This window comes from Carcharodon carcharias, chromosome 10, assembly GCF_017639515.1.
Source record: "Carcharodon carcharias isolate sCarCar2 chromosome 10, sCarCar2.pri, whole genome shotgun sequence".
Lineage (NCBI taxonomy): Eukaryota > Metazoa > Chordata > Chondrichthyes > Lamniformes > Lamnidae > Carcharodon > Carcharodon carcharias.
The window spans coordinates 152,641,556-152,666,861 of NC_054476.1; the positions used below are offsets into that span (position 1 = coordinate 152,641,556).

Here is a 25,306-nt window from a genome sequence, read left to right on the forward strand (position 1 = left end):
TGGTTCTGATGACGGGTACAAGGGTGGGATGTTGGCCAGGACAACTATGTAACTCTTGTTTAATTAGTCGCATGGAGTCATTAATATCCTCCAAAGTGATTCAGTAATCGGGATCTGATCGGAACAAGAGCACTTCAAGCAGGAGTGCATTCCCTCAGTGCTGCACTGGTGTCCCCTTGGATTATGAAGAAGTGGGCCTTGAACCCACAACCTTAAAGCAAGAATGCCATGAACTGGCAAGCGGCAGTCAGTCAGTAGTAATGCACACAAAAATCAAAGTGGGCAAACAAACCGGCGCCAATCCTCACTCCAAAACTGAACCAAAAATGACACAAACACAGACTGTGAGAAGCTTCAAATTATAATTAGAAAAAAACCACCACACAAGCTCAGTTCTGTCAGTTTTTCTTGATACTTTTTACAGATCTGTACAACCAAGTAGCCAAGAGTTCATTGATCACAATATCATTCCATTCAAGTAATCTAGCAAAACTATTCTGTACAATGACAATTAAGTTTTTTGTTTCTTAAATACCAAATTGATCAGACATGACTTTAACTGAGTAACAATCACTTACCTATTAAACTCCATAATTTTTCTGAAAAAGTTCCCTTTATGTACTCCAGTGAGATCTTACAAAATATTAATACAGTGACTTATATACACGTCCGCACAGCTAGCAAATGATTGAATTACAATGCAGTGCAAAATGAGTTTAGAAAAGGGCCTCAGGCAACTAATAGTTTTCTATCCACTGCGCGTGTCCTTTCTCCACCAGAATTCGGTTTAAAAACAGCACCTTGGAGAGGGGGGAAACAGAGAGAGAGAGAGAAAAAAAAGATTTTAGCATTTCCCATAGCAGACATACTCATGCAGTTCTCTGGGAGAACGGGCACGTAAAACATACATGGCTCAATTCAAATGATCTGATCCAATTTGACACACTGAACTCTCAATTGTGCTGCGGCCACCGTGGCTCAGTTGGTAGCGCTCTTGCCTCTGGAATCACAAGGTTCTGGGTTAGTCCCGCTCCAGGGGCTGAGCACAAAACATCAAGGCAGACACTTGCGTGCAGTACCGAGGAAGCAATGCACCATCAAACTTGCAGATGGGATGTTAAACCAAGACCCCATTTGCCTGCTCAGGTGGATGTAAAAGGCCCCAAGGCATATTTCAGAGAGGAGCGGGGGAGTTATCCCTGGTGTCCCGACTAATATTTAGCCCTCAATGTCACAAAAACAGATTTAGTCATTAACACAATCGCAGCTTGTGCGTGCAAATTGGCTGCCACATTTCCGACATTACAACGACCACATTTCAAAAGCACTTCACGGGCTGTAAAAGGTGCTTTGAGACGGCCAGTGGCTGTGAAAAGCGCAGCATAAATGCAAGTCTTTGTTATTTGTAGAGTCAAGTCAAATTAATGGACAAAGCAACTTCTATTGCAAAAACAATTCTGACCAGACAGTATTACATTTCAAGTATACAAACAGTTAAACCTTTATTATGCTCACAGGTTTGAGTTGGACAAAGGGATTCTTTATACTGTCCTCAGTCATGCACAAAGACTGCATTAGGAGTTTAAGTGGGCGAGGAATTTGCAACATGGCTACACAGATTGAGTGGATAATTCCTTCCTGGGACCACCTTGCCTGGTTCCTTGAAGGGCTTGCTAACAGGATGATTAGCACCTCAAAAATAATGGCTGGGCTTTGGGATGTCCAAAGGACATGAAAGAAAAAAAATCTTGCATTTCTGTAGTGCCTTTCAAGTGGGTGCTGACAAACACGCCCTTCAACAGAAAACTAAACTTGTTTAATTGAAATGAAGGCCAGGTAATGAGACAATTTTATTTATGTAACTAATTTATTAATACTTGATAGTGCAAAACTTGAGTATTGCTGAAAACAGAGACATGCTGTTGAAGCTTTTTGTCTTGCGAAGAATACCAAATCTCGAAGGGATCAACAATTTATACTGCATGAGAAGAGGGTGCTGATTGGTTGGCAAATGGGCTTTGATTAGTAGAGGCATGCCATGGAGAATGCACCAGGGAACAGTTAACTGCCAAGCTTTTGCTTAAATTCAAACCAGGCAGGTCAACAGTCAAGACATTGCCACAGGAAATGAACCAGGGAATAGCTGTCTCCCAAGCTTCTGTTTAGTTGAAAAAGGTGCAAGGCATGGACACATTTAGCCAGTGCTGTCCAATCACAGAATCAGATCTCATGTTGGACGCCACGTTCCGAAGTTTTGCAAGCATGGGCTGGTTGAGTATGGTCGGAGGGAACGTGCTGTTTGATACAATCCCCCAGTCGTTGGGATGCAGGGGCCTACATACCTGGCGTCACACTGGCACTGAAATTCATAGGCAACATTGGTGTGGGAGGCAGAGCATTTAAGGCTATTTGCTCCACAAAACATAAAGCCAACTGAATTAATGAAGGCATTCTTAATATAACCTCAGTGGGAAGGTGGCGTTTGCTCTTATTCTTTGATGGGACGTTGGCAGTGCTGGCATGGCTAGCATTGTTGGCCATCCCTAACTGCCCTCAAGGTGGCGGTGGTGAGCCACCTTCTTGAGCCACTGGTTTTTGTATTGGCTTGGTACAACCAAGTGGCTCACTAAGCAGTTTCAAAGGGCAGTTAAGAGACAACCACACTGCTATAGGTCTGGAGTCACACGTAGGCCAGACTGGGTAAGAACAGATGTCCTTCCCTGAAGGATACGATAATCGATGATAGTTCAAACAGCTACCATTACGAAGACATTAATTAGTTTAATTTTATTAATGAATTGAATTTAAATTCCAACTGCTGCAGTTGGATTTGGCCCTGTGTTTCAAGAGCATTAGCCCGGCCGATGGATTTATTAGTCCAGGGACATGGATCACTGAGGGGAGTGGGTGAGGGTGCATAAATCAGGGGACATAGGCAAGAGATATTCCTGGTAACGCTTTAGGGATTTTCCTAAGACTATTTTACATCACAACTGAACTTTGTGCAGCATTTGAAATATCGATTTCAAGCCAGCGTGTGAGCCTTAAACCTCGGCAACCCAAGACAAATCCGAGGGCAAACCTTCTGGCTCGAGATAAACACCATGTGGTCGATTCAGCCAAACAGGCTCACCCACTGCTTTGTGCCCATGATTTAGAAGAGGGGGCCTGGTCAATGCTACACTTTTTGTTACGCAAAAGCATTCTGCCATTAAAGGCAGCCCACGAATCCAACGAGGGGGCCTGGCCTAGGGAAAGGGAAAACGAGCAGCGCTGCAGCTCGGCTAAGGGAACTGCTAAATCAAACACCACCCAAGTCAAATTGCTTCAGACACTAGAGAAAGTTCACAGCAATATCCAGAAACCTACAGGCCGACAGATTGAGGCTTCTTAAAATGTTTTCAAAGCAACTCTGTAAAGATCAGGAAAATCGGTTTTGAAGTCTCGCCTCCTAGACGTTAGCTACAAGGTTCTTAACTTACCTCATCACCGACTATACTCCACAAGTTTATTAGAGGCACGCCAGTGTTGTCATAACCAGTTACCTGAAATAGGAAAAGCAAGGTTCAATACAACACTGAACAAAACTGCAACTTCGCAAGATAGACATTGTTTAATCACAAATAAAATATCCACAAATTTCTCCCTTTAGATCCCCCCCTCCCCACCGAAGGCCGAAATTCACACTGGGTAGAGCTCCTCGGATAACACCACAAGTGCTCAGTCAGGAGCAACAAGGATTGACTGAAGGCATTTTGTTGAAGGTTGGGGGGAGGGTGTAGAAGGGGGCACACCAAAATCGCATCATATAAATTTAGATACAGACACACTTCCGAATTCTCTGGGCAGGCAAGAAACTCCCAGTACCCTGCTTACTTAAGGTAAGAAATAGGAGCAGTAGGTACTTTTCAGCCCCTCAAGCCCGCTCCACCATTCAATAAGATCGTGGCAGTTCTGATTGCGGCCGTTAACTCCACTTTCCTGCCTGCCCATCCCCCCTTAACCCTCAACTCCCTTGTCAATAATTTAAAAAAAATATTGGTCAAACTCAAGCCTTGAATATATTCAATAACCCAGCTGTCACTCCTCATTGGGGAAGAGAATTCCAAAGGAGGCTAACAATCCTCAGAAGAAATTCCTCATCATCTCCATCTTAAACGGGAGACCCATTATCTTTAAACTGTGTCTCCTAGTTCTAGGTTCCCCCACAAGGGGAAAACATCCTCTCAGCATTACACTGTTGAGCCCCCTCAATGTTTTAACAAAATACCACAGCAGAAAAAGGTAACCTCTTATTGGTGCACAGTGCCATAGTTTTGTCAACCTCACCCACAGCTACACTTTATACGTGGGCATTGAATGCAAAGAGACCATTCAGGTGCAAGGGCTTCACTGTCAAGTCTAACAATGCCCCCTCTCCTTGAGCCCATGCAAGGCAAACAAGATTGTTGGAACATATACGTAGGAAGAGTAGGCCATTCAGCCCCTTTATGTTGTGCTAACTCATGGTTGATATATACCTCAACATCCTCTAATCTTGGTTTCATGTCCCTGTGTCCCTACCCAACAAGTAAAAACCATCAACCTCAGTTTTTAAAATTTAATTGACTTCCAACCTCAACAGCTTGAGTTCCTTCCTCTCTCTCAGGGCAGTGGGAATCTGGAAGTACTTCCTGATATCATCTCTGAACAGTCTAGCTCTTAACTTCAAAAGGTTATGCCCCCTTTTCTGGGCTCATTCCACTAGGGAAAATAGTTTCTCTCTATCTACCCCATCAGATAAATAGAGTTAAAACTCTCCAAATGTTGAAAAAAGGCATTTTGTTGAACTTTTCTGTCTTGTAGTCATCAGGACAATCACAAAGAATATCAATGCCTGGGGAAGCAACAACTTTATACTGTATGAAAAGAGTGCACTGATTGGTTAGCAAATGGACTCTGGTAGAGGCACTGCCATGGAGAATGCACCAGTTAATGCTGACTGACAGTTAACTGCCAAGCATGGTCAGAAATTTTAAACCAGATAGCTGGACTCTGATTGGTTAACTGTCAGTCACCATTAACTGGTGCATTCTCTATGGCAATGTCTCGACCAGTGTCCACTTGCCAGTCAATCAGCACTCATCTCACAGTATAAAGTTGTTACTTATCCTAACGTTCTTGCGATTTTCCTGATGAGTGCAAGATGAAAAGCTTTGACAAAATGTCTTTTTTCAGCAATGTTCAAGCGCTACCAAACGATTATCCTTTTCTAGCCCAAAGAGGCAAGTGAGAGTGGCCCTATGGCCACACTAGCTGAAACCAGTCAACTCAGCAATTGGATAGGAATTGAACTGGACATCAATTGCTCTGCACATTTGTTTAACACCAAGTGAATCATCAGGGCAGGGTGACAAAGGTGCATCTTGCTGGTCTTGTTTTTCCATCAGTCCTCATTGTGCCTGCTGGCTGCACTATGAATAATCCTTCTCCACAGTTTCCTATTCTCTGCTGCTCTCACTGCCTGTCCCATAGGGAGGCCTGTCCACGTTGATATTATCCATCCGTGCCATCTTGGGTCTTCCTTGAGCACATTTTCCAGAAGTTTTTCCTTGGATTCTCTCTTTTTCCAAACACGCCCCTCCTGTTAACATCACACGTTCAAAGTGAGCGTTTCCTTGGTATCACTACCTCCAACAAGTTCCTCTGAACACCAGCTTTCTTGAGCACCCACTTGTTCATCTGCTTGGTTGTCCATGACAGGTAATACCTGTCTGAGTCCCTTCATTTCAAACGGTCCTATTCGAGCCTTGTCCCTCTTATTGGTGGGCCAACTCTCACAGCCATACATCATCACCGGCCACGCAAGCACTTTCATAAGACTAATTTTCATTATAAGCGAAGAGTGCAGAGTAGCCACAATGTTTAAGTGAATTCACAACACCATGACCCTTAAGTCCTGCCCAATTTTTTTTGGTAGACTCTGCAGGCGATGATTTACTGGACAAAAGGACATAGTTCCCATGGCTGCGCAGTCAGAACCACTCATGAGCTCCTCAGTGTTCACCCAATGAGAGAAATTCCTGCTAAGAATTTCCTGAGCTATATCTTTTCCCCTATAAGTTCATAACCCAATGCCAAAGTGGCAGGCAAAATTAATCTCTCAAACAGAAGCACAAAACAAAAACAACAGGAAAGAGTGGAGCGACTAGAGAGTAAAAGGGGATGAGAGATATCAGCCTTGCAGGTCCAGAATCTAGTATGGAGCGACGGAATGAATGGTGGTAAAAGGCCCTAAGAGTGAATACTGAACAATCTCAACAGGATCTCCTGGGCGATCTAGGTTACAATCTCCAGATTGTAATTCAATCTGCCTCTAATTCAGACTTGGCTGGCAATTAGAATGGTCAGTCAATTGGCAATCTTTGTGAAGTCAGGGCAAGGCGTTTCACTGTGGAGAGCCTAGCACTCTACCTCACCAGGATATCAGTGCCCCCAAAACGGGAGACCGTTCTAATCCACAACACTAGCTTTCACAGGCAAGCACAAAAACAATACCACACATCTGAAGAGTTAGAAACCACCACCTTCCGAGCACATCTCACCTGTGCAAGCAAAGCGGCACCACGTGTCATTTCATCCATTGCAGTGTTCGCTTCTTCTGAGAAATGGTCCTCACCTGTCAAGCACAGAAAGTGACAAAGGACACAGCTTTTAATCTGTAAGAAGCAGAATTTAAGAATGGCATATAGCACAATTTGGAATGCACAGCATTGATCACTTACCTGGGAGGGGCATTATATTGTCTAGCAGGACCTCGGTCCCTTGGAAAGGTAGTGATACAAAATCAGACCTGTTGGTATATTAAAAAAATGTTCAGACAAGCAGCATATATGGGAATGATAGTGAAAACACTACTCCCATTCCTCTCGCATCCTGAATGTAGAAGCTTGCAAGTTCTTAAGGATGTTTTACATTCAATAGATGCACTGTGTTTTCTGAAGAGCTTGTTACTGTTCTAGCTGTACATCAATAGGAGGCAATTCCTCCAATAACACTTTCTTTGAGGTGCTAGTGTTGCTGAGGGAGCAAGGACCTCAGAATTCCCTACTCTCTTACCCTCCCTATATATCTCCCTCTTCCCTACACCTCTCCCTCTTCAAGACTCTCATGCCTTACATGCACAGTCACCCCCTCAAAATGACCATCTTCTGACCTAGTTTCCCTCAGTGCATCGGACAGGGCCATCTCCAAGCAGCTCCTTGTATCCATCACCACCCACATCCTCCTAGCCGCTCATCCCACTTCAGCCTGTGGCCTGAAAAATCAACTCAAGACACTAATAATTCACCAAACTCCCAAATTCCTAGCCATTTGCTCTTCCATTTACTACAATAATTTGCTCAGTCACCCCCTCAACTCCACCCTTGATGCCCTTACTCACTGGTGACATTTGAATGCTTCAGTCACCGTTTGCCCCTTTCCAAAGCACTGAAATGGCCTGATCGGTTGCCATGCTCTGCAATTAACCCTCAGTACCCTTTACCAACCACCCCCACCCACTCTGTAGCATTCCCTCCATTACCCAGTGCACTCGGACTGCCCTTGCTTGGTTCTAACTTGTCCATCTGATTGTAGCCAAGGCAGTCCCAGCAATGGCTTTGCCTTCCTGTTTAGTTAACTCTGGAATCCCTTACTGAGAATTTTTGGGATGTTTCTTCCACTGCCCTTCCAAAAGAAAACGCAGCTCACTATTAAAGTTAAATCAAAGACGATATTTTCTCCTACATGGAGACCAAGTAGGGTCATCCTTTCTACTCTGGTGGCACTAACACTTGGAAGCACCCGGGGGCTTGAGATTGCAATGGATTGGATCAGAGACACCAGGCTGTAGGCTCAACCTGTGATCACCTTCCTGGGTTGGGCAGTTCTGAAGCAGTATCCAGGTTGCATAAAGTCATGCTACCTAGCATTTGTATTGGAGATACTGCAGGACACAAAAGCTTCCTCCTTAACTATCACTTAGCAGGAAGAGAGATCTGAACGGTGTCCACATTGGCACAAAAGTAGATTTTGAACCTCAAATTTATGGCAAGCATTCCCCTGTTAAAGGGCAATACTCCATAACCAGCTCCAAGTGGAATGTAGATTAACTGAAGCCACCTCCTACACCCAGAGGGAATTGACTCTGCCCATTTAGGTCCATCACAACAGGACACTGCTGTAGACTTTAAGCAGCTAGTTCATACCCCTGTGCATTAGCTTGGGAATTTTCTATATTGGTCTACCTCAAGTTAAATGGTATACTTAAACTTTAGGAGGAATAGGTAAATCACCTGATTTGCCGTAGTGCTTCAATTTTAACTCGTTCATAGCCACCATAATCAACATATCGGATTTCAACTTCATTTGTCTCCTCAAAATAGGCAACAACTTGTGCACGCCACCAGGCACCATCAACTGCAGGAGCTGCACAGATTATTCCAACTGTAGGATTGAAAAGACACATGACAAATTCTTTTTTTGCATCACTTTACCGCTAACAACAAGCTAGTAAAGGACGTAGTGATGGTACTGGACTAAAACTAGAAGATTGCAAGTTCAAATCCCACTTTGGAAAAATTGCAAGATTGAATTCAATAAAATTGGTCATTTGCAGGCCAACATCAGAAAGGGTGTTTGTCGAAACCCAACTACGCCAGGTTTTGGCGCAGAAAGAGGCCATTCGGCCCAACTAGTCCATGTGGGCCTTTATAGCCCATACCAGCCTCCTGCAACCCTAGTTCACCTAGGTCGGTCATAGAAGAGAATCTCGAGCTGGTGTGTGCATTGTTAGTGCCACACCGGGTGGCTGTCTCAAGACTTTCCAAATTGGACGAAGGCCGATATAAACCAGGTCAATATCCAGCGGACTACAATATGGGAATACATACAGGAGAGAGGTTGGGGGGGGGTGGGGTGGGGGGGGGGGGGGGGGGGCCAGGAAAGAAAAAGGTGTATAAGTCATGCTTCATCTTTACAAAGCCCTGATGCGCTATAACTGGAGTAATGTGCACCGTTCTGAACACCACCCGTTGGGAAGGATACCGAGGGAGTGTAGCATGGATTTACCAGGATGATACACAAGCTCCAAATAAGGTTAAAGTACAAAGATTAGGCAAGCAAGAATTGTATTCCCTACCAGTTAGACGGTTAAGAGGCAATTTAATTGCAGTTTAAGATATTAAGATGAACTAATAGTATATATATAGAGAGAGAGAGAGAGAGAGAGAGAGAGAGAGAGAGAGAGGCAGGCTGTCTCTGCTGGTTGGAGGGTCCAGGGCAAGGAAGTACCTCAGGTCAACTGGTCAGATTCAGTAAAAAGGTAGAAGCTACTTATTTGGAAAGTGGTGTGCCATAATTGGTCTCAAGAATCACATTTAGGTGCAGGCAGGCAGAGAAAGTCAGGGATATAATCCACGACACAGGTAAAGTGCTTGCTCGAGCATGCGCTCATGAACTGGGGAATGTACCTCGTGTTATGGGCAATAACCTCTCTCTGCATTCTAGTCCAAATGTAGACTAATTCACAAATCAAAGGCTAGAAACACTTAACTTCTAACGGAGGCGTTAGTGTCGGGATTCCTGGCTGAGAGTAGAGGAGGAACATTTGTTGATCCATGTTGCGTAGTACATGGCACGTAGGGTGTGTATGCTGCTGTACAAACATGTGGCCAGCATTCACGATATTCACCACCAACACATCAACGGTCACACCATCTGGAAGCATGAGCTGTGATGACAAAGTTAATTTCAATTAGACGCTAAGGGGAAGGAAGAAAAATTGCAGGTCAATCCAAGTACTCCCACACATCTTTGAACAATTTTAAGCTCCAGGCTGTCAGACTAGGCATGAAGGTTTCCTTCAACTTAAACCTACAAATTTAAAAGATATATAAAAATATTAAGTGTCCAATAATTCACTCGACGGCTGACCTTCATAAAGCTGTGTCACAGCAAGGAACCTTTTAACACTGCACATGAGACAGTCCCCTGCTAAGAAGCTCTTAAGTTTGTCTATTACAGAATTTATGACATTTATGTGTCTTGCCTGGTACAGATTTAAGTGTTTTCATTGGTTACGCAATTTCAGAACATTATTAGCTGTAATGCTGCAGAAATTAATCAAAACAAGTGTTCTAAAATTAGATGAATAAGCGTTTTAAACTCAGTCACTTGTTTGACAAGCTTTCCATCAAGTATATTCCTCCATTCTTTGTGATTACATCCAGAATTTACTTCATCACACTCCTCCACTTAGTAATTGCATCTTGTCACCTGGTCTGAAGCCCTTAGTGAGCTCCTGTGATGGTTTAATGGTTATTGCAGCATCATTTACTTCACTGGAGCAATTTTCTGTTCTGATTTCTACAAATTCCTGCCGCTTTTAGGAGGCAACAATGCGACCCCCTCTAATGTCACCACGCAGAAATCAACGACAGACCACGATGCTTCAATACCCTCCCCCAAATCCCACACTAGCAATCCTTGCTCAGGAACCACAAGGTTTCAAATTTACAGTCCATTTTATGCTGCAGGCCCTCACCATAGAGTTAACAGTGCCTGACTCTCCATTCCACTAATCTATACCCTTCTGAAATCTGTTAAGCCTCCATTTGGTAGACCCCCTGATTTGAGTAGGTAGCAAATTCAGATAAAGCATCCGATTGGAGTGGCTCTCTATACATGGATACAAAAGCACTGATCAGGGGCTGAACAAATGTACTACCTTCCCCAATCTACATGACACCATAACCCTTTACTCTCCCCCTAGCCAATTTTCTATCGACACTTCTCTGTTTTAGCTGACACCTAGTTGTTTGGAACAAATCTTGAGAGATATGTCACCACACACACACACTTTAAGTCACTTTAAAAACTTAAGTGCATCAAGCACAACAACTTTAACAAATCCATGCTGGCTATACTTAAATCATCTCGCGTTTCTAAATGTTCACTAATGCGACCTCAAATCAGGCTGGGGTTTTTTCCTCTAGAAAAGAGAGGGGATCGAGGGGTGACCCGTTAGAGGTCTTCAAGATTATGAAAGAGTTCAGTAGGCAAGACGCAGTGAAGACCTTTCCACTTGCAGGCAAGGCCAGGGCGAACGCCCAAAATATAAAATAATCACAAACAAATCCAATCAGGAATTCAGGAGAAACTTCCTCACCCAGAGTGGTGAGAATGTGGAACTCACTATCACCGGGAATTAGTGTGGCAATTGGTATCGATGTACTTAAAGGGAGGTCGATAAGCACAGGGAAGAATAGCTATGTGGATGGTGTTGGAAGATGGGCAAGAGAAGGCTCATGCAGAGTATAAGCATCAGTCTGACTTTTTGGGCCAACTGTTTCTGTGCTGTAAATACTTTGCACTATGTACTGAGCTGGCCTATATCAGGACATAAACTGTCTATAGTGACACTATAGTTTATGTTGCTTGAACAGAGTTCCATCCAATCTCCTGGGCTGAAATATGAATATTACAGGTTCAAATTTTTGCTCTCAGGTGAGACCCTTTTTTTAAAAAAAAAATTTGTTCATGGGGTGTGGGCATCGCTGGCTAAGCCAGCATTTATTGCCCATCCCTAACTGCCCTTGTTCAGAGGGCATTTAAGAATCAACCACACTGCAGTGGGTCTGGAGTCTCGTATAGGCCAGACCAGGTAAGGTCAGCAGATTTCCTTCCCTAAAGGACATTAGTGAACCAGATGAGTTTTTATAACAGTCGACAATGGTTTCATGGTCGTCAGATTTTTAATTCCCGATTTTTATTGAATTCAAATTCCGCCGTCTGCCGTGGCGAGATTTGAACCCGGGTCCCCAGAGCATTACCCTGGGTCTCTGGATTACTAGTCCAGTGACAATATCACTACGTCATCACCTCCCCTGATCATAAGAACCAGCCAAAATGACACAACTGAGGGTTTTGTTTTTAAAACCCCCATCAACGGGAGCCAAAACAAAAATCTGAAGGGACAGCCTGAAAATTGAGTATGTTGTCAGGGCAAAACATGACAGCAACTGAGCTTTGTGGTACAACCACAGCAAAATAACTCACATATTTGATGTTCCAGTGTAAATAACAAAAAAGCTTACCCATGAAGTTATCGGTAATGAGGGTAGTGTCAGAGGAGGAGGGGGGACATATAGATTCCCAAGATCCAGTTCCTTAAACTTCTTTCCAATCAGGTTAAGTGCTTTATCTACCTGATGTTGATTCCCTGTTTAGGAAGAGCAAGAAACCCAGTTGAATTTAAATCCTTACTTTAATAACGTGAACCATGCTCTCAGGGCACATAAAACTGCTTTATAACCAATGAATTGCTTGTTATAGTTTAGACGTATTGGCTGCCACTTTTGCCTATCCACACAGCTCAAAGACTCCAAAAAAAAATCACCACCACCAGAGCTGGGTTTTGGTGGGGTTTATTGGCTCAAGACATTGGAACAGCGCCCCACCCCCGACTCTGAATAAGTTTCGTGAGTTCTTCCACATCCAGCTGATCAAATAAAATTGGGTCTCAGTTCAAAGTCTCATTAGAGGGTCGGTGCCTCCAACAATGTGGCACTTGAAACGTCAGCTTAGATCACGCGCTCAACTCGGCCGTGGGGTTTCAAGCTGCCCGACACCCAAATCAACCCATACTCCCGCAAAGTTTCACTCGCTATAAAATAACCTCAAGTCCGCTCAGTGTTAAAAGCCGGCTTGGGGGGTGGGGGGCCAGCTCCCCTTGAGGATTTTAATGCGCGAACCTTTAGCTGTGGCGTATTGTGTTAAGGATGAGGTTTCTATATTAGGCGGTTGCAGATCTCCAGTCACTTTATTGTATCCATGTCTGCCAAGCATGACAAGCATTGGGCCTCAGAACTCCAGTCAGCAGTCTTGTGCTCTCTTCAACGTTGATATTAGATTCAAAACTGCTATCAGTACATCAGTTAAATATCTATTAAATGCATAACATTGCGAACTACTGCAAAATACTATGGAATTGCTGAAGCACAGAATTTAAGTGACAAGTCAAAGGAGGGGTGATGTTCGAAATAGATGGTTCATCACACTTTGATTTGTGGTTAAACATTAGCCGTTCTGGCTTTACATTGTAGTTCATCGTTTTTGTTCAACAACCTCAGGATACAACATCCAGGATTTTAAAAATTAGAGCATAAAATTTTAAAGTTCATCGACACGAAAAGGAATCTCTTTTCAGCAAGTCAACCACCTGGAGGGGTGTGTGCCAATACAGGTTAATTATTTTTTTTTTTTAAAAAAAGAGCTGGACAAATTAATGAAAAACAAAAACAGGAAATGCTGGTAAAACTCAGCAGGTCTGACAGCATTTGTGGAGAGAGAAACAGCATTAACGTTTCGAGTCCGTATGACTCTTCTTCAGAGCTAAAGGGAAGTAAAAGTGTGATGAAATTTATACTGTTTGGGGAGGGGGCATGGGGTGTGGAGCTGGAAAGAAGGCCAGTGATAGGTGGGGGCAAAGGAGAGGTTGCCAAAGATGTCAAACAAAAGGACAAAGGGGTGTTAACGGTAGTGGTACTGGCTAAAGGAGGTGCTGATGGTGGCATTAAGGTCAGAAAGTAGAATTTGATAACAGCGGGACAAGGGTGAGCACTCTGGGAAGAACATGAACAAGTGACAGGTAGCCCTTGTACGGGTGGGGTGGGGGGAGGAATGGTAGTGGGAAAAAAAAGATTGAAAATAGGAAAAAAAAGGTGGGGATAAAACAATGAATAAAAATAAAAGTAAGTGGATAAAAATAAAAATTAAATAAAAACGAATTTTGAAAAAGGGATTAAAAACAGGGGGCAAGGATGGAGGAGAGAATTCATAATCTATAATTGTTGAGCTCAATATTCAGTGCGGAAGGCTGTCGAGCGCCTAGGTCGGAAGATGAGGTGCTGTTCCTCCAGTTTGCATTGAGTTTCACTGGAACAATGCAGCAGGTCAAGGATGGACATGTGCGCAAAAGAGCAGGGTGGAGTGTTGAAATGGCAAGCAACAGGGAGGTCTGGGTCATGCTTGCGGACAGATCGAAGGTGTTCCGCAAAGTGGTCACCCAGTCTGCGTTTGATCTCTCCAATGTAGAGGAAACCGCATTGGGAGCAACGAATGCAGTAGACCAAATTGAGGGAAGGGCAAGTGAAATGCTGCTTCACTTGACAGGAGTGTTTGGGCCCTTGGATGGTGAGGAGGGAGGGGAATGAGGCATTGGGGATGAAGGAGGAGGGTGCCCGGAGGGAATGGTCCCTACGGAATGCTGATGTGTGGCAAGGGGGGATGTGTTTGGTGGTGGCATCATGCTGGAGTTGGTGGAAATGGCAGAGGATGATCCTTTGAATGCAGAGGCTGGTGGGGTGAAAAGTGAGGACAAGGGGGACCCTATCATGTTTCTGGGAGGGACAGGAAGGTGTGAGGGAGGATGCGTGGGAGATGGGCCAGACACGGTTGAGGGCCCTGTCAACCACCGTGGGTGGAAAACCTCGGTTAAGGAAGGAGGAAGACATGTCAGAAGCGCCGACATAAAAAACAAATTGCGGAGAGGAGCAGCGTTTGGGGGGTCAAGTGATATTCATGATCTCTCTCTGATACTCTCAATGGGCTTGAAATGGTTGTCTTTGTTACAGATCATTCATTTGTGCCATCCTGAGTCAAATTCAAATGTTTGCAAGAACTTTCCACTTACACTTTTCTTCAATTGGAAGAGATTTTCGATGGAGCCCTGCTGAGTACTGCTGGGGAAACAATTCACAAATTCACATTGTGCTATAGATTTATTTTTGGGTGTCATGATTAAGAAAGACGTTGTATTTTTAATATAATGACTTTCATAATCTCAGGACTTCCCAAAGCACTTTACAGCCAACTAAACACATTAAATGCAGTGACAGTTGCAAGGTAGGAAATGCAGCACCCAATTTACACACAGCAAGCTCCCACAAACAGCAATGTAATAAACAATTAGATAATCTTTTAGGTGTTGGTTGAGAGATGGATGCTGGCCACAACGTTGGGGCGTACTCTCTTGTTTTTCTGCCATGGGATCTTTTTATGTTCACCTCCGGACAGACTGCTAATGTCTCATCCAAAAAGACAGTACCTCCAACAGTGCAGCACTCCCTCAAGTACTGCAATTAAAGAGTCAGATTATGGACTCAAGTTTCTGGAGTAGGGGCTTGAACCCTCAAATCAACTGACTCAAAAGGCCCGAGTGCTGCTCGCTAAGTCATAGCTAACAGCTTGGAGACAAATTCAGTTTCGCAATCTGCACACCTGAGCAAAGTTGGGACACAATGCCTGTGTGCTGCTGACCTACCTTCTATATGGCAGATTTGAAAATCTTGTGTGTAAGGCAGTGTGGATATGTAAATCTTGGCACCAGAGGTCTGTTTCAAGAAGCTCACATATCTTCCTTGTTTGCCAATTAACCGTCCGACCAGATGCTGCAAAAAGAAATGCATCGAGGGCATGAATTAGAAAATTACTGGAGGAATACCACAAAGACTAATGAGACTCTTCAAGGCCGGGCAGCTTGTACTTCACCACTTTGCAGAGCTCGGTTTTCTCCCATCACCTTCACTGCACAAGTACCTTCGCTGCTGAGCCGCTGAGCTAGTTGTGTTAAACTAAGGAGAATCGATCCTAAATCTCCCTCAGGGCTTGCACCCCTTAAATCGCAGCCCTTGCAGCATTTAGCCACTCAGGAAAAAAAAATGTACAGGTCTGCATAAGATTCCACTTGAACTGGGTCACCTCACTACATACCAGGTACACACAACACCTACAAAAAGTGGCAACTGGCCACTTGCATTCAGATAAACTTGCCCCCCGCCACCCCCATTTTCTCTCCCCAGGTCGTCGTGAACTAAAGCCAAACTCACCTCCTAGAAACTTCTGTCCTTTCCCTCAATAGGCTCGTCAAAACACGCCCACTAAACGAGCACGTTCAGGGCAGAAATCGATAGATTTCTGGAGACCAAATGATATCAAGGAACATGGAGATAGCGCTGGAAAGTGCTGGAGTCACGACCCAGCCACGATCAAAGTGAATGGCGCAGGAGTCTCGGCAGGCCACGTATCCCACTCCTGTTCCTATCATCACCTATAACCAGCGTCACCAGGCTTACTACAGAATGATTCAGAAAGTTACTTGCAATAGCAACCATTTACCACAAGGTGACCTCAGTGTCTTTTCAAAATGCCAAGTAAAGTTCGGACTAACTACCACAGATTTAACGAGGATTATAAACCAACGAGCCTCCAGAAATTTAGCCGAGGGCACGCTTTGCACAATGATGGGGGTGGACTAAGTGCCAACAATCGTCATTCTCCCCAGTTGAATACTCCGCTACATTCTAATACCTCCAGAAGGAAACAGTGCCAATTCCTCCTACTTCTCTCCCCAGATAAACTTCAAACTAGTTTAGATTGCTTGTGCACGAGCAATGTGTAAACTAGAACAGTCTCCTTTCCCAAGAAACTCTCACATTAAACATTTCTTGTGGTTTTACCTTTGGTACTTGTATCTCCCAGATGGTGAGCTCAGTTTTGTCTGGTGTTGTGTCCAAACCAGCCCCATCCTTGCTCTGACCCTCTGCTCCACCTGCAGTGCATCCGCTGTCATTTGAATCCATACTATTTACATCAGAACCTGGCAAATTCATTAAAAAAAAAACTTAGAAACAAGTATTCAGTACAATCAGCAATCTCGTGCAGGTTTCAATATTTTTGTAACAATTTGAAACATTGCACCAATGTGTGTAGCAAAGCGAAGTATCGGTCGGAGCTCCGGGTAGTGAGCACATTGTCCTTCATGGGGTCAACTGATGGAGGTGGTCATAGTTGGGGTTTGATGAACTGCCCTCTCAGGTGGGAAAGTGAGGGAATTAGGGTTCAGCTTCTGATTACTATCTGATGCCACCAGTTAAGAGATGGTGCACTATAGGATATTGGGCAAGAACAGGATTTGGCCTTTAGAGTCTAGGGAGAGATACACAAAACCATCTTGTTGAAGGAATGCAAGGGCAGTCTGCATTCTGACTTGTATGGCTAGACAGCTTCTTTTCCGTCCCGAATATCACAGCTGCAAGTATTAATGGCACAAACTTTATATTAAATTACATTGAATTGTTGGTATCTGGTACAGCTGACTGAAGTATCACTGTGCTTGGACTGGCAGATCACGATCATCCGACTTGGAAGATTCTTAAACCAAGCTGTGCAATTGTTGCAATGACCCTGAAGAGGTAAACCATCTCTCTAAAGGGAAGATTACCCAGGTCAAATCAGTTCGGATATCAGCAAGTAGTTGTGGGAGGAACTAAGCATTAATCAGCATCGTATCTGGTATGACAAGTGCTACGGATCATAAATGGAGTAAAGATATAAAACAGCCAGATCCAAATGAAATCTAATTGAGGGGCTGAATGGTCTACTTATGGCCCAAGATCATCATATAGCAGTCGACTCCTAGACCATGTGACCCCTATGCCTGCTAAGAGCAATATAAATCCAGTAGGCCTCATTTCAGGTGGAAGAGGGTTTATCATTTTAACAAAAAGAAAAAGACAGCTATGAAACTAGGATTCAAAGGACCAAGAAAAACCATCTACTTTTGGAAAGCAAATGATTCCTTAATCCTAAAATACAAGGGCAACTTGGACCCAGCCATCCACCAATGTGGTCCAAAGCAGCCTCGAAGAGATGGCCAACAGCCTTCTCCGAGGGGGGTCTGGTTTCGAAAGAGATCAGGAACAGTGTTCTGTATAATACAGCAAGTTGTGTAGCCCAAAGCCATCAAGACCAGTATCCTGCGACAGTTCTCCTGAAGTCAATCTTTGGAAGGTTACAAGGAGATCAAAGCTGGAAACTAAATATTCAGGCGTATGAGACGTTTCGAAAGGAAAGGGCGGTGGGTAGCTTTGTTATTGCGAGATGGAATAAGTATGATAGCAAGACATTATCTTGGATCAGAAGATATAGAATCCATATGGGTAGAGGTCAGAAACAACAAGGGGAAGACAACACTGGTGGCAGTAGTCTATAGGCCCCCTAACAGTAGCTATAACTGCAGGACAGAATAAATCAGAAGATAACGAGGGCATGTAAAAAAGGCAGTAAATTAATCATGGATGACACTAAATCTTCATGTACATTTGGTAAATCAAATTGGCAGAGGTAGCGACGAGCAAGAATACCAAGAATGCATTCAGGACAGTTTCCTAGAACAATATCTTGTGGATCCAACCAGGGATCAGACTATTTGGGTGTGTGTAATGAGGTACGCTTAATAAATGATCTCAGGGTAAAAGATCCCTAGGAAACAGTGACCATAACATGGTACAATTCAGTATTCAGTTTGAGTGAGAAACTTGAGTCAGAAAGAACTGTGGCAAACTTAAATATGGGTAATTACAAAGGAATGAGGGGAGAGTTGACTGGAGTGGACTGGGAAAGGAGTTTAACAGAAAAGACAGTTGATGAACAATGGGAGACGTTTAAGAAAATAGTTCAATGAGAAAGGAGGATTCTAGGAAGGGGACAAACCAGCCATGGTTAACCAAGGAAGGATAGTATCAAATTGAAAAAGGAAAAACATACAATGTGGCAAAGGTTAGTGGTGAGCCAGAGGATTGGGGAAGTTTTAAAACCAAAAAAAAAATGACCAAAAATATAAAGAGGGAGAAAAGAAGCTTTGAGTGTAAACTAAGAAATAATATAAAAATGGACAGTAAGAGCTTCTTTAAATATATAAAAATGAAGAGAGGCCAAATGAATATCAGTCCCTTAGAGAATGAGGCTGGGGAAGTAATTATGGGGAACCAGGAAATGGCAGAGGAGTTGAATAAATACTCTGCATCAGTCTTCCCCCAAGAAGGCACTAACAGCATTCCAAAAATAATAAATAATCAAGGGGCAAAAAGGAGAGGAGGGGGCAGAAGAGAGGAAAGAAATACAATATCTACCACTACTAGAGAAAAAGTACCAGGGAATCTAATGGGGCTGAAGGCTGATAAATCCCCTGGACCTGATGAGTTGCATCCTAGGGTATTAAAGGAAGTAGCTACACAAATAGTGGATGCACTGGTAGTAAATCTTCCAAGAATCCTTAGATTCTGGAAAAGTCCCAGAAGTTTGGAAAACTACCAATATAACACCCTTATTCAAAAAGGGAGACAAAACAAAAGATTACTTTTGGCCAGTTAGCTGTCATTGGGAAAATGTTGGAGTCTATTATAAAAGGTTAATAGCAGAGTATTTAGAAATTCATAATCTAATCAAGCAGAGTCAGCATGGCTTCATGAAGGGGAAATCATGCCTGGCAAATTTATTAGAATTCTTTGAGCAGGATAGAAAAAGGGGAACCAGTAGATGCAAAATGCTTGGATTTCCACAAGGCGTTCGATAAGATACCACACAAAGCTACTTAAGTTAAGAGCGTAGTAAATGAGCATAGACAGAGGATTGGCTAACTAATAGAAGACAGAGTTGGGATAAGGGGGCATTTTCAGGATGGCAACCTGTAACTTGTAGAGTGGCACAGGGATCAGTGCTGGGGCCACAATTATTTACAATATATATTAATGACTTAGATGAGGGAAGTGAATGTATTATCACCAAGTTTGCAGATACACAAAAATAGGTGGGAAGGCAAGTGGTGAGGATGACAAAGGAGTCTGCAGAGGGATATAGACAGGTTAGACGGAATACTTGGCAGATGAAATATAATGTGGGAAAATGTGAGGTTATGCACTTTGGCAGGAATAATAGAGGAACTGAATAGTATTTAAATGGAGGAAGACTGCAGAAGGCTGCAGCACAGAGGGATTTGGGAGTCCTTGTGCATGAATCCCAAAAAGTTAGTATACAAGTTCAGCAGGTAATAGGGAAGGCAAATGGGATGTAGGCCTCTATTTCAAAGGGAATGGAGTATAAAAATAGGGAAGTCTTGCTAAATCTATACAAGGCACTAGTTAGACCACACCTAGAATACTGTGAAGAGTTTTGGTCTCTTTGTCTAAGGAAATATAAACTGGCATTGGAGGCAGTCTAGAGAAGGTTCACTAGGTTGATCCCAGGTAAGAAGGGATTTTCTTATGAGGAGAGGTTGAGTAGGTTGGGCCTGTACTCATTGGAGTTTAGAAGAATGAGGGGCGACCTTATTGAAACAAGATTTTTAGAAGGATTGACAGGGGGTTTGTGGGAGAGTGGGACCAGAAGGCATAACCCCAGGTGTAAGGGGTGTCACCCACTTAAGCCAGAGATTAGGAGGAATTTCTTCTGAGGGTAGTGAATCTGTGGAATTATTTACCGCAGAGGGCTGTAGAGGCTGGGTTGTTAAGTATATTCAAGGTTGAGATAGACAGATTTTTAAATCACTAAGGGAATCAAGGATTATGGGGAAATAGCAGGAAAGTGGAGCTGAGGATTATCAGATCGGCCATGATCTCATTGAATGGTGGAGCAGAAGTGATGAGCCGAATGGCCTACTTCTGCCCCTGGGCACCAGAATTAAGCAGGGTTAGATGCCTTTTTAAAAAAACCCACCAGTGCTTGGCAAACAGTTAGTGTTCCAACAAAACAGGTATGATTCCATCTCACTCAAAACGCTACTACATGTGCAATCTATAAACACTGATTTAGGAGATACAGCACAGGGGAGGGAGGGGGTAATTATATCAAGGTCAGATTCTGTCCTTGCCTTATGTCCAAAGCAGAGGTCACCGGTGGGGGGGGGGGGGGGGGTGATTGCGGGGAAGCAGAAGCAGAAAGCCTGGATGACTATGTAACCCACCCCCCTGATCCCCACAGTGAATTGCAGCACTCAATTATTGCACTGGTCAGAGCAGTGAACAAATCCAAAACATTCATGAGCTGTACCCCTCTGCTCCATGTAAAAGAACACGTGTTGCATTATTGTTTTACAGCAACAAGGCTCTCTGAGGAAAACGAGAAATGTTCTCACTAGCTGATATTCTGGTCTTACTACCCACAAACGTAGAGATAGTGAAGGGCAGTGCTGGTGTAGGTTTGTGAACTGAAGGACCACACAACATTAAAATGATGATTCGATCTTTGCTACAGAGCAGGGAAATACAGTTGCTGACCTGTGTCAGATCATCTCCAGTTAGAGAACATGTAACTTCATTTGCTCCTGCAAGTCTGGCCAATGGAGTTAAATGATCAATAAATCAGCAATAAGCAAATACTATGAATTCCAGAAAGAAGGCTTCAATGAACACTACCTTACTGCGAGACTCAGTGCAACAACCCAATGTTGAAGCCCTATGTCAATCCTACAGGCTTCAATCTAGCATTTGTTCAGTTGAATCATTATATCATAGATATTTACAGCACAGGAGGCAGCCATGCAGCCCATCGTGTCCGCACCAGTCAACATCGATCTGACTACACTAATTCCATTTTCTAGCACTTGGCCCATACCCCTGGAGGCTATGGCAATGCAATTGAAAATCTAAATACTTATTATTAAATGTTACAAGAGTTTCTGACTCAACCAGCCTTTCAGGCAGTGAGTTCCAGACTCCCACCACTCTCTGGGTGAAAAAATTTCTCAACTCCCCTCTTAGCCTTCTCCTTCTTAACTTAAATCTCTGCCCCCTGGTTATTGACCCCTCTACTAATGGAAAAAGTGCCTTCCTATCCACCCTATGCCCCTCAATCTAATACATCCCTATCAGGTCCCCTCTCAACCTTCACTGATCTAAGGAAAACAACCCCAGCCTATCTAATCTTTCCCAAGCTCAGATCCTCCAGCCCAAGCAGCATCCTGGTAAATCTCCTCTGCACCCTTTCCACTGCAATCACATCCTTCCTATAATGTGGTGACCAGAACTGCACACAGTACTCCAGTTGTGGCCTAACCAGTGTTTTATACAGTTCCAGCATAACCTCCCTGCTCTTGTATTCTATGCCTTGGCTAATAAAAGGCAAGTATCCCATATGCCTTCTTAACCACTTTAGCTACCGGCCCTGCTACCCTCAGGGATCTACAGGTTATGCACACTAAGATCTCTCTGATCTTCAGTACTTTCCAGGGTCCTACCATTCAGTGTAATCCCTTGCCTTGTTAGCCCTCCCTAAGTGCATTTACTGGGTTGAATTCCATTTGCCACTGCTCTGCCCACCTGACCAATCCATTGCTATCCTCCTGCAGTTTATGGCTATCCTCCTCACTATTTACCACCCTACCAATTTTCATGTCATCCGCGAACTTCTTGATCATGCCCCCTACATTTAACTCTAAATCATTTAAGTACACCACAAACAGCAAGGGCCCCAGCACCGAGCCCTGCGGAACTCCACAGGAAACAGGCTTCCGTTCACAGAAACATCCCTCTACCGATACCCTCCACTTCCTGCCTTTCAGTCAATTTTGGATCCAATGTGCCATTTTGCCTTGGATTCCATGGGCTGTTACTTTCTTGACCAGTCTGCCATGAGGGACCTTATCAAAAGACTTGCTAGAATCCATGTAGACCACATCAAATGCATTATCCTCATCAACACTCCTAGTTACCTCCTCAAAAAAATTCAAACAAATTTGTCAAGCATGACTTTCCCTGAAGAAATTTGTGCTGACTGTTACTGATTAATCAATGTCTCTCCAAGTGCAGATATATTCTGTCCCTCAGAATTCTTTCTAGTAACTTCCCCACCACCGAGATTAGACTGACTGGCCTGCAATTTCCTGGTCCATCTCTTCCTCTCTTTGTTAAATAGTGAGGCAGCATTAGCAGTCCTCCAGTCCTCTGGCACCTCACCTGTGGCCAGAGAGGATTTGAAAATTAGTGCCAGAGCTCCTGACATCTCTTCCTTTGCCTCCTTCAAACAGCCTGGGATACATCTCACTCAGGCCTGTGGATGTATCCACTTTTAAGGCCGCTAAACCTGCTAGTATCTCCTCTCCCTCTATGCTAATTTCCTCTAACATTTCACAGTCCTCCACCCTGATGTCTAAACCTGCGTTGTCCTTTTCCACAGTGAAAACCGATGCAAAGCATTCATTGAAGACTGTACCCACGTCTTCCGGGTGTGCACAGATTACTCGTGGTCCCTAACTGGCCCTACTCTTTCCCTAGTTATTCTATTGCTCTTTATGTACTTTAAAACACCCCTTTGGGTTTTCCTTTATTCCTTTATTCTACCCACCAAGAGAAAGCACTCTCTTAGCTTTCCTAATTTCCTTTTTATGTTCCCCTGTGCACTTTTTATACTCAAGGGACTCTGCTGTTTTGAGCCCTCAGTATTTGCCCTAAGTTTCTCTTTTTTTCTTAATACTAACCTTTATGTCCCTTAACATCCAGGGTTCTCATACTTGGTCCCCCTTTTGTCTTTATGGGGACATTTTCACCCTGTACTCTTACTATTTCCTCCTTGAAAGCCTCTTGCTGCTCTGACACAGTTTTATCTGCAAGTAACTGCTCCCAGCCCACTTGGACCAAATCGTATCTCATCTTAGTAAAGTTAGCCTTTCTCCAGCGTAAAACTTTTATTCCTGGCCCAACCTTATCCTTTTCCATAACAATCCTAAATCTGAGTTATGGTCACTATCTCCAAAATGCTCCCCTACTGATACACTTTCAGCTTTCCAGGCTCACTTCTGAATATTAGGTCCAGACCTGCCCCCTCCCTTGTTGGGCTTTCTACATACTGGCTAAAAAAATTCTCTAGGTTGCAACTTAAAAATTTGTCTCTATTCCTACCTTGCACATTAAAACTACCCCAGTTAATATCCGGGTAGTTAAAATCCCCTACTGTTACTGCCTTACACTTCTCTGAAATTTGATTACATATTTGATCCTCTATCTCTCCCTGACTGTTTGGGGGCCTATAGTACACACTCAACAGCGTGTTTGCCCCTTCTTTGTGTTTTTTTACTTCTACCCATAGGGCCTCACTTGATGATCCTTCCAAGATATCATCCCTCCTCAACGCTACAGTTGATTCCTTGATCAATATTGCGACCCACCCCCCCCCGCCTCACCTTCAATACCCCCTCTATCACATCTGAAATCCCTATAACCAGGAATGTTGAGCTGCCAATCCTGCTCTTCTAGCCTATCTGTGCCCTCAGCTCGTCTGTCTTATTTCTCAGGCTCCTTGCTTTAAAATATATTCCATTTAGCCTTCCTAAGCTCACTTCTTTCTTATCTAGCCTATGTTTCCTCTGCCTTCCAGACTCAATTCCAGGGCTTTAACTTCTATTTTCATCTCAGCTTCTCTCCCCTCTGAACTACTTTTCAGGATCCCAATCCCATTCCCATTTCCCACTTCCTCCAATCAACTTAGTTTAAATCTGCCCCAACAGCATTAGCAAACCTCCCTGTGAGGATGGGTGACACTGCAAAACAAATCGAGCATGGAGGACTGGGCACGGGTCAATATAAAATCAGGCCTGGTTCACACCAGGACTTTGTTTTAATTAGCTAATTGTTAGCAAAACAGCAGAATTTAAACATAACTTCATGTTTATTCATTCACAGGTCATGGTCAGTGCAGTTGCCCTGGACGTGGTAGTGAGCCACCTTCTTGAAGTCCATGTGGTGTAGGTACACCCACCAGACTGTTACGGAGGGAGTTCCAGGATTTTGACCCAGTGACAGTGACGGAACAGCGAAATAGTTCCAGGTCAGGGTGGTGTGCGGCTTGGAGGGGAACTTGCAGGTGGGTGTGCTCCCATGCATCTGCTGCCCTTGTCCTTCTGGGTGATAAGAGGTCGTTGGTTTGGAAGGTGATCAAAGGAGCCTTGGTGAGTTTCTGCAGTGCATCTTGTAGATGGTACACACTGCTGCCACCTGTGCAGTGGTGAAGGGAGTGAAAGTCTGTGGGTGTGTTATCAATCAAGCAGGCTGCTTTGTCCTGGACGGTGTCAAGCTTCTTGAGCGCTGTGGGAGCTGCACTCATCCAGCAAGCAGAGAGTATTCCATCACACTCCTGACTTGTGCCTTGTAGATGGTAGTGGTACTTTGGGGGAGTCAGGGGGCAAGTTACTCACCTCAGAGTTCCTAGTCTCTGACCTGCTCTTGCAGCCACAGTATTTACAAGGCTGGTGTAGTCAAGTCTTAATGGTGATCCCCCAAGGATGTTGATGATGGGGGAATTCAATGAACACCATGGGAATATGGTTACTGTCTGGCACAAAACTTTCTTGCCAGCTATCAGCCCAAGCCTGAATGTTGCCCAGGTTGTGGTGCATGAGGGTATCTGAGGAGCTGCGTTTGCGAGCTGAATGCTGCAATCATCAGGGTGGTGGCAT

The 25,306-nt window shown here is 43.9% G+C and overlaps 1 protein-coding gene across 1 annotated transcript in view; it reads right to left on the reverse strand.

Annotated features, from left to right (window-relative positions):
- Positions 1–348: 348 nt before the first annotated feature.
- Positions 349–25,306, reverse strand: part of akap1b (A kinase (PRKA) anchor protein 1b) — a 77,061-nt gene continuing 52,103 nt past the window's right edge. The window contains exons 3-11 of the mRNA XM_041198319.1: positions 16,539–16,678; positions 15,344–15,470; positions 12,117–12,241; positions 9,574–9,751; positions 8,316–8,466; positions 6,765–6,832; positions 6,585–6,658; positions 3,483–3,545; positions 349–800 (exon numbers count right to left, since the gene is read on the reverse strand). Of these exons, the coding sequence (XP_041054253.1) occupies positions 738–800; positions 3,483–3,545; positions 6,585–6,658; positions 6,765–6,832; positions 8,316–8,466; positions 9,574–9,751; positions 12,117–12,241; positions 15,344–15,470; positions 16,539–16,678 (989 nt within the window). The 3' untranslated portion in view covers positions 349–737. The remainder of the gene's footprint in view (positions 801–3,482; positions 3,546–6,584; positions 6,659–6,764; positions 6,833–8,315; positions 8,467–9,573; positions 9,752–12,116; positions 12,242–15,343; positions 15,471–16,538; positions 16,679–25,306) is intronic.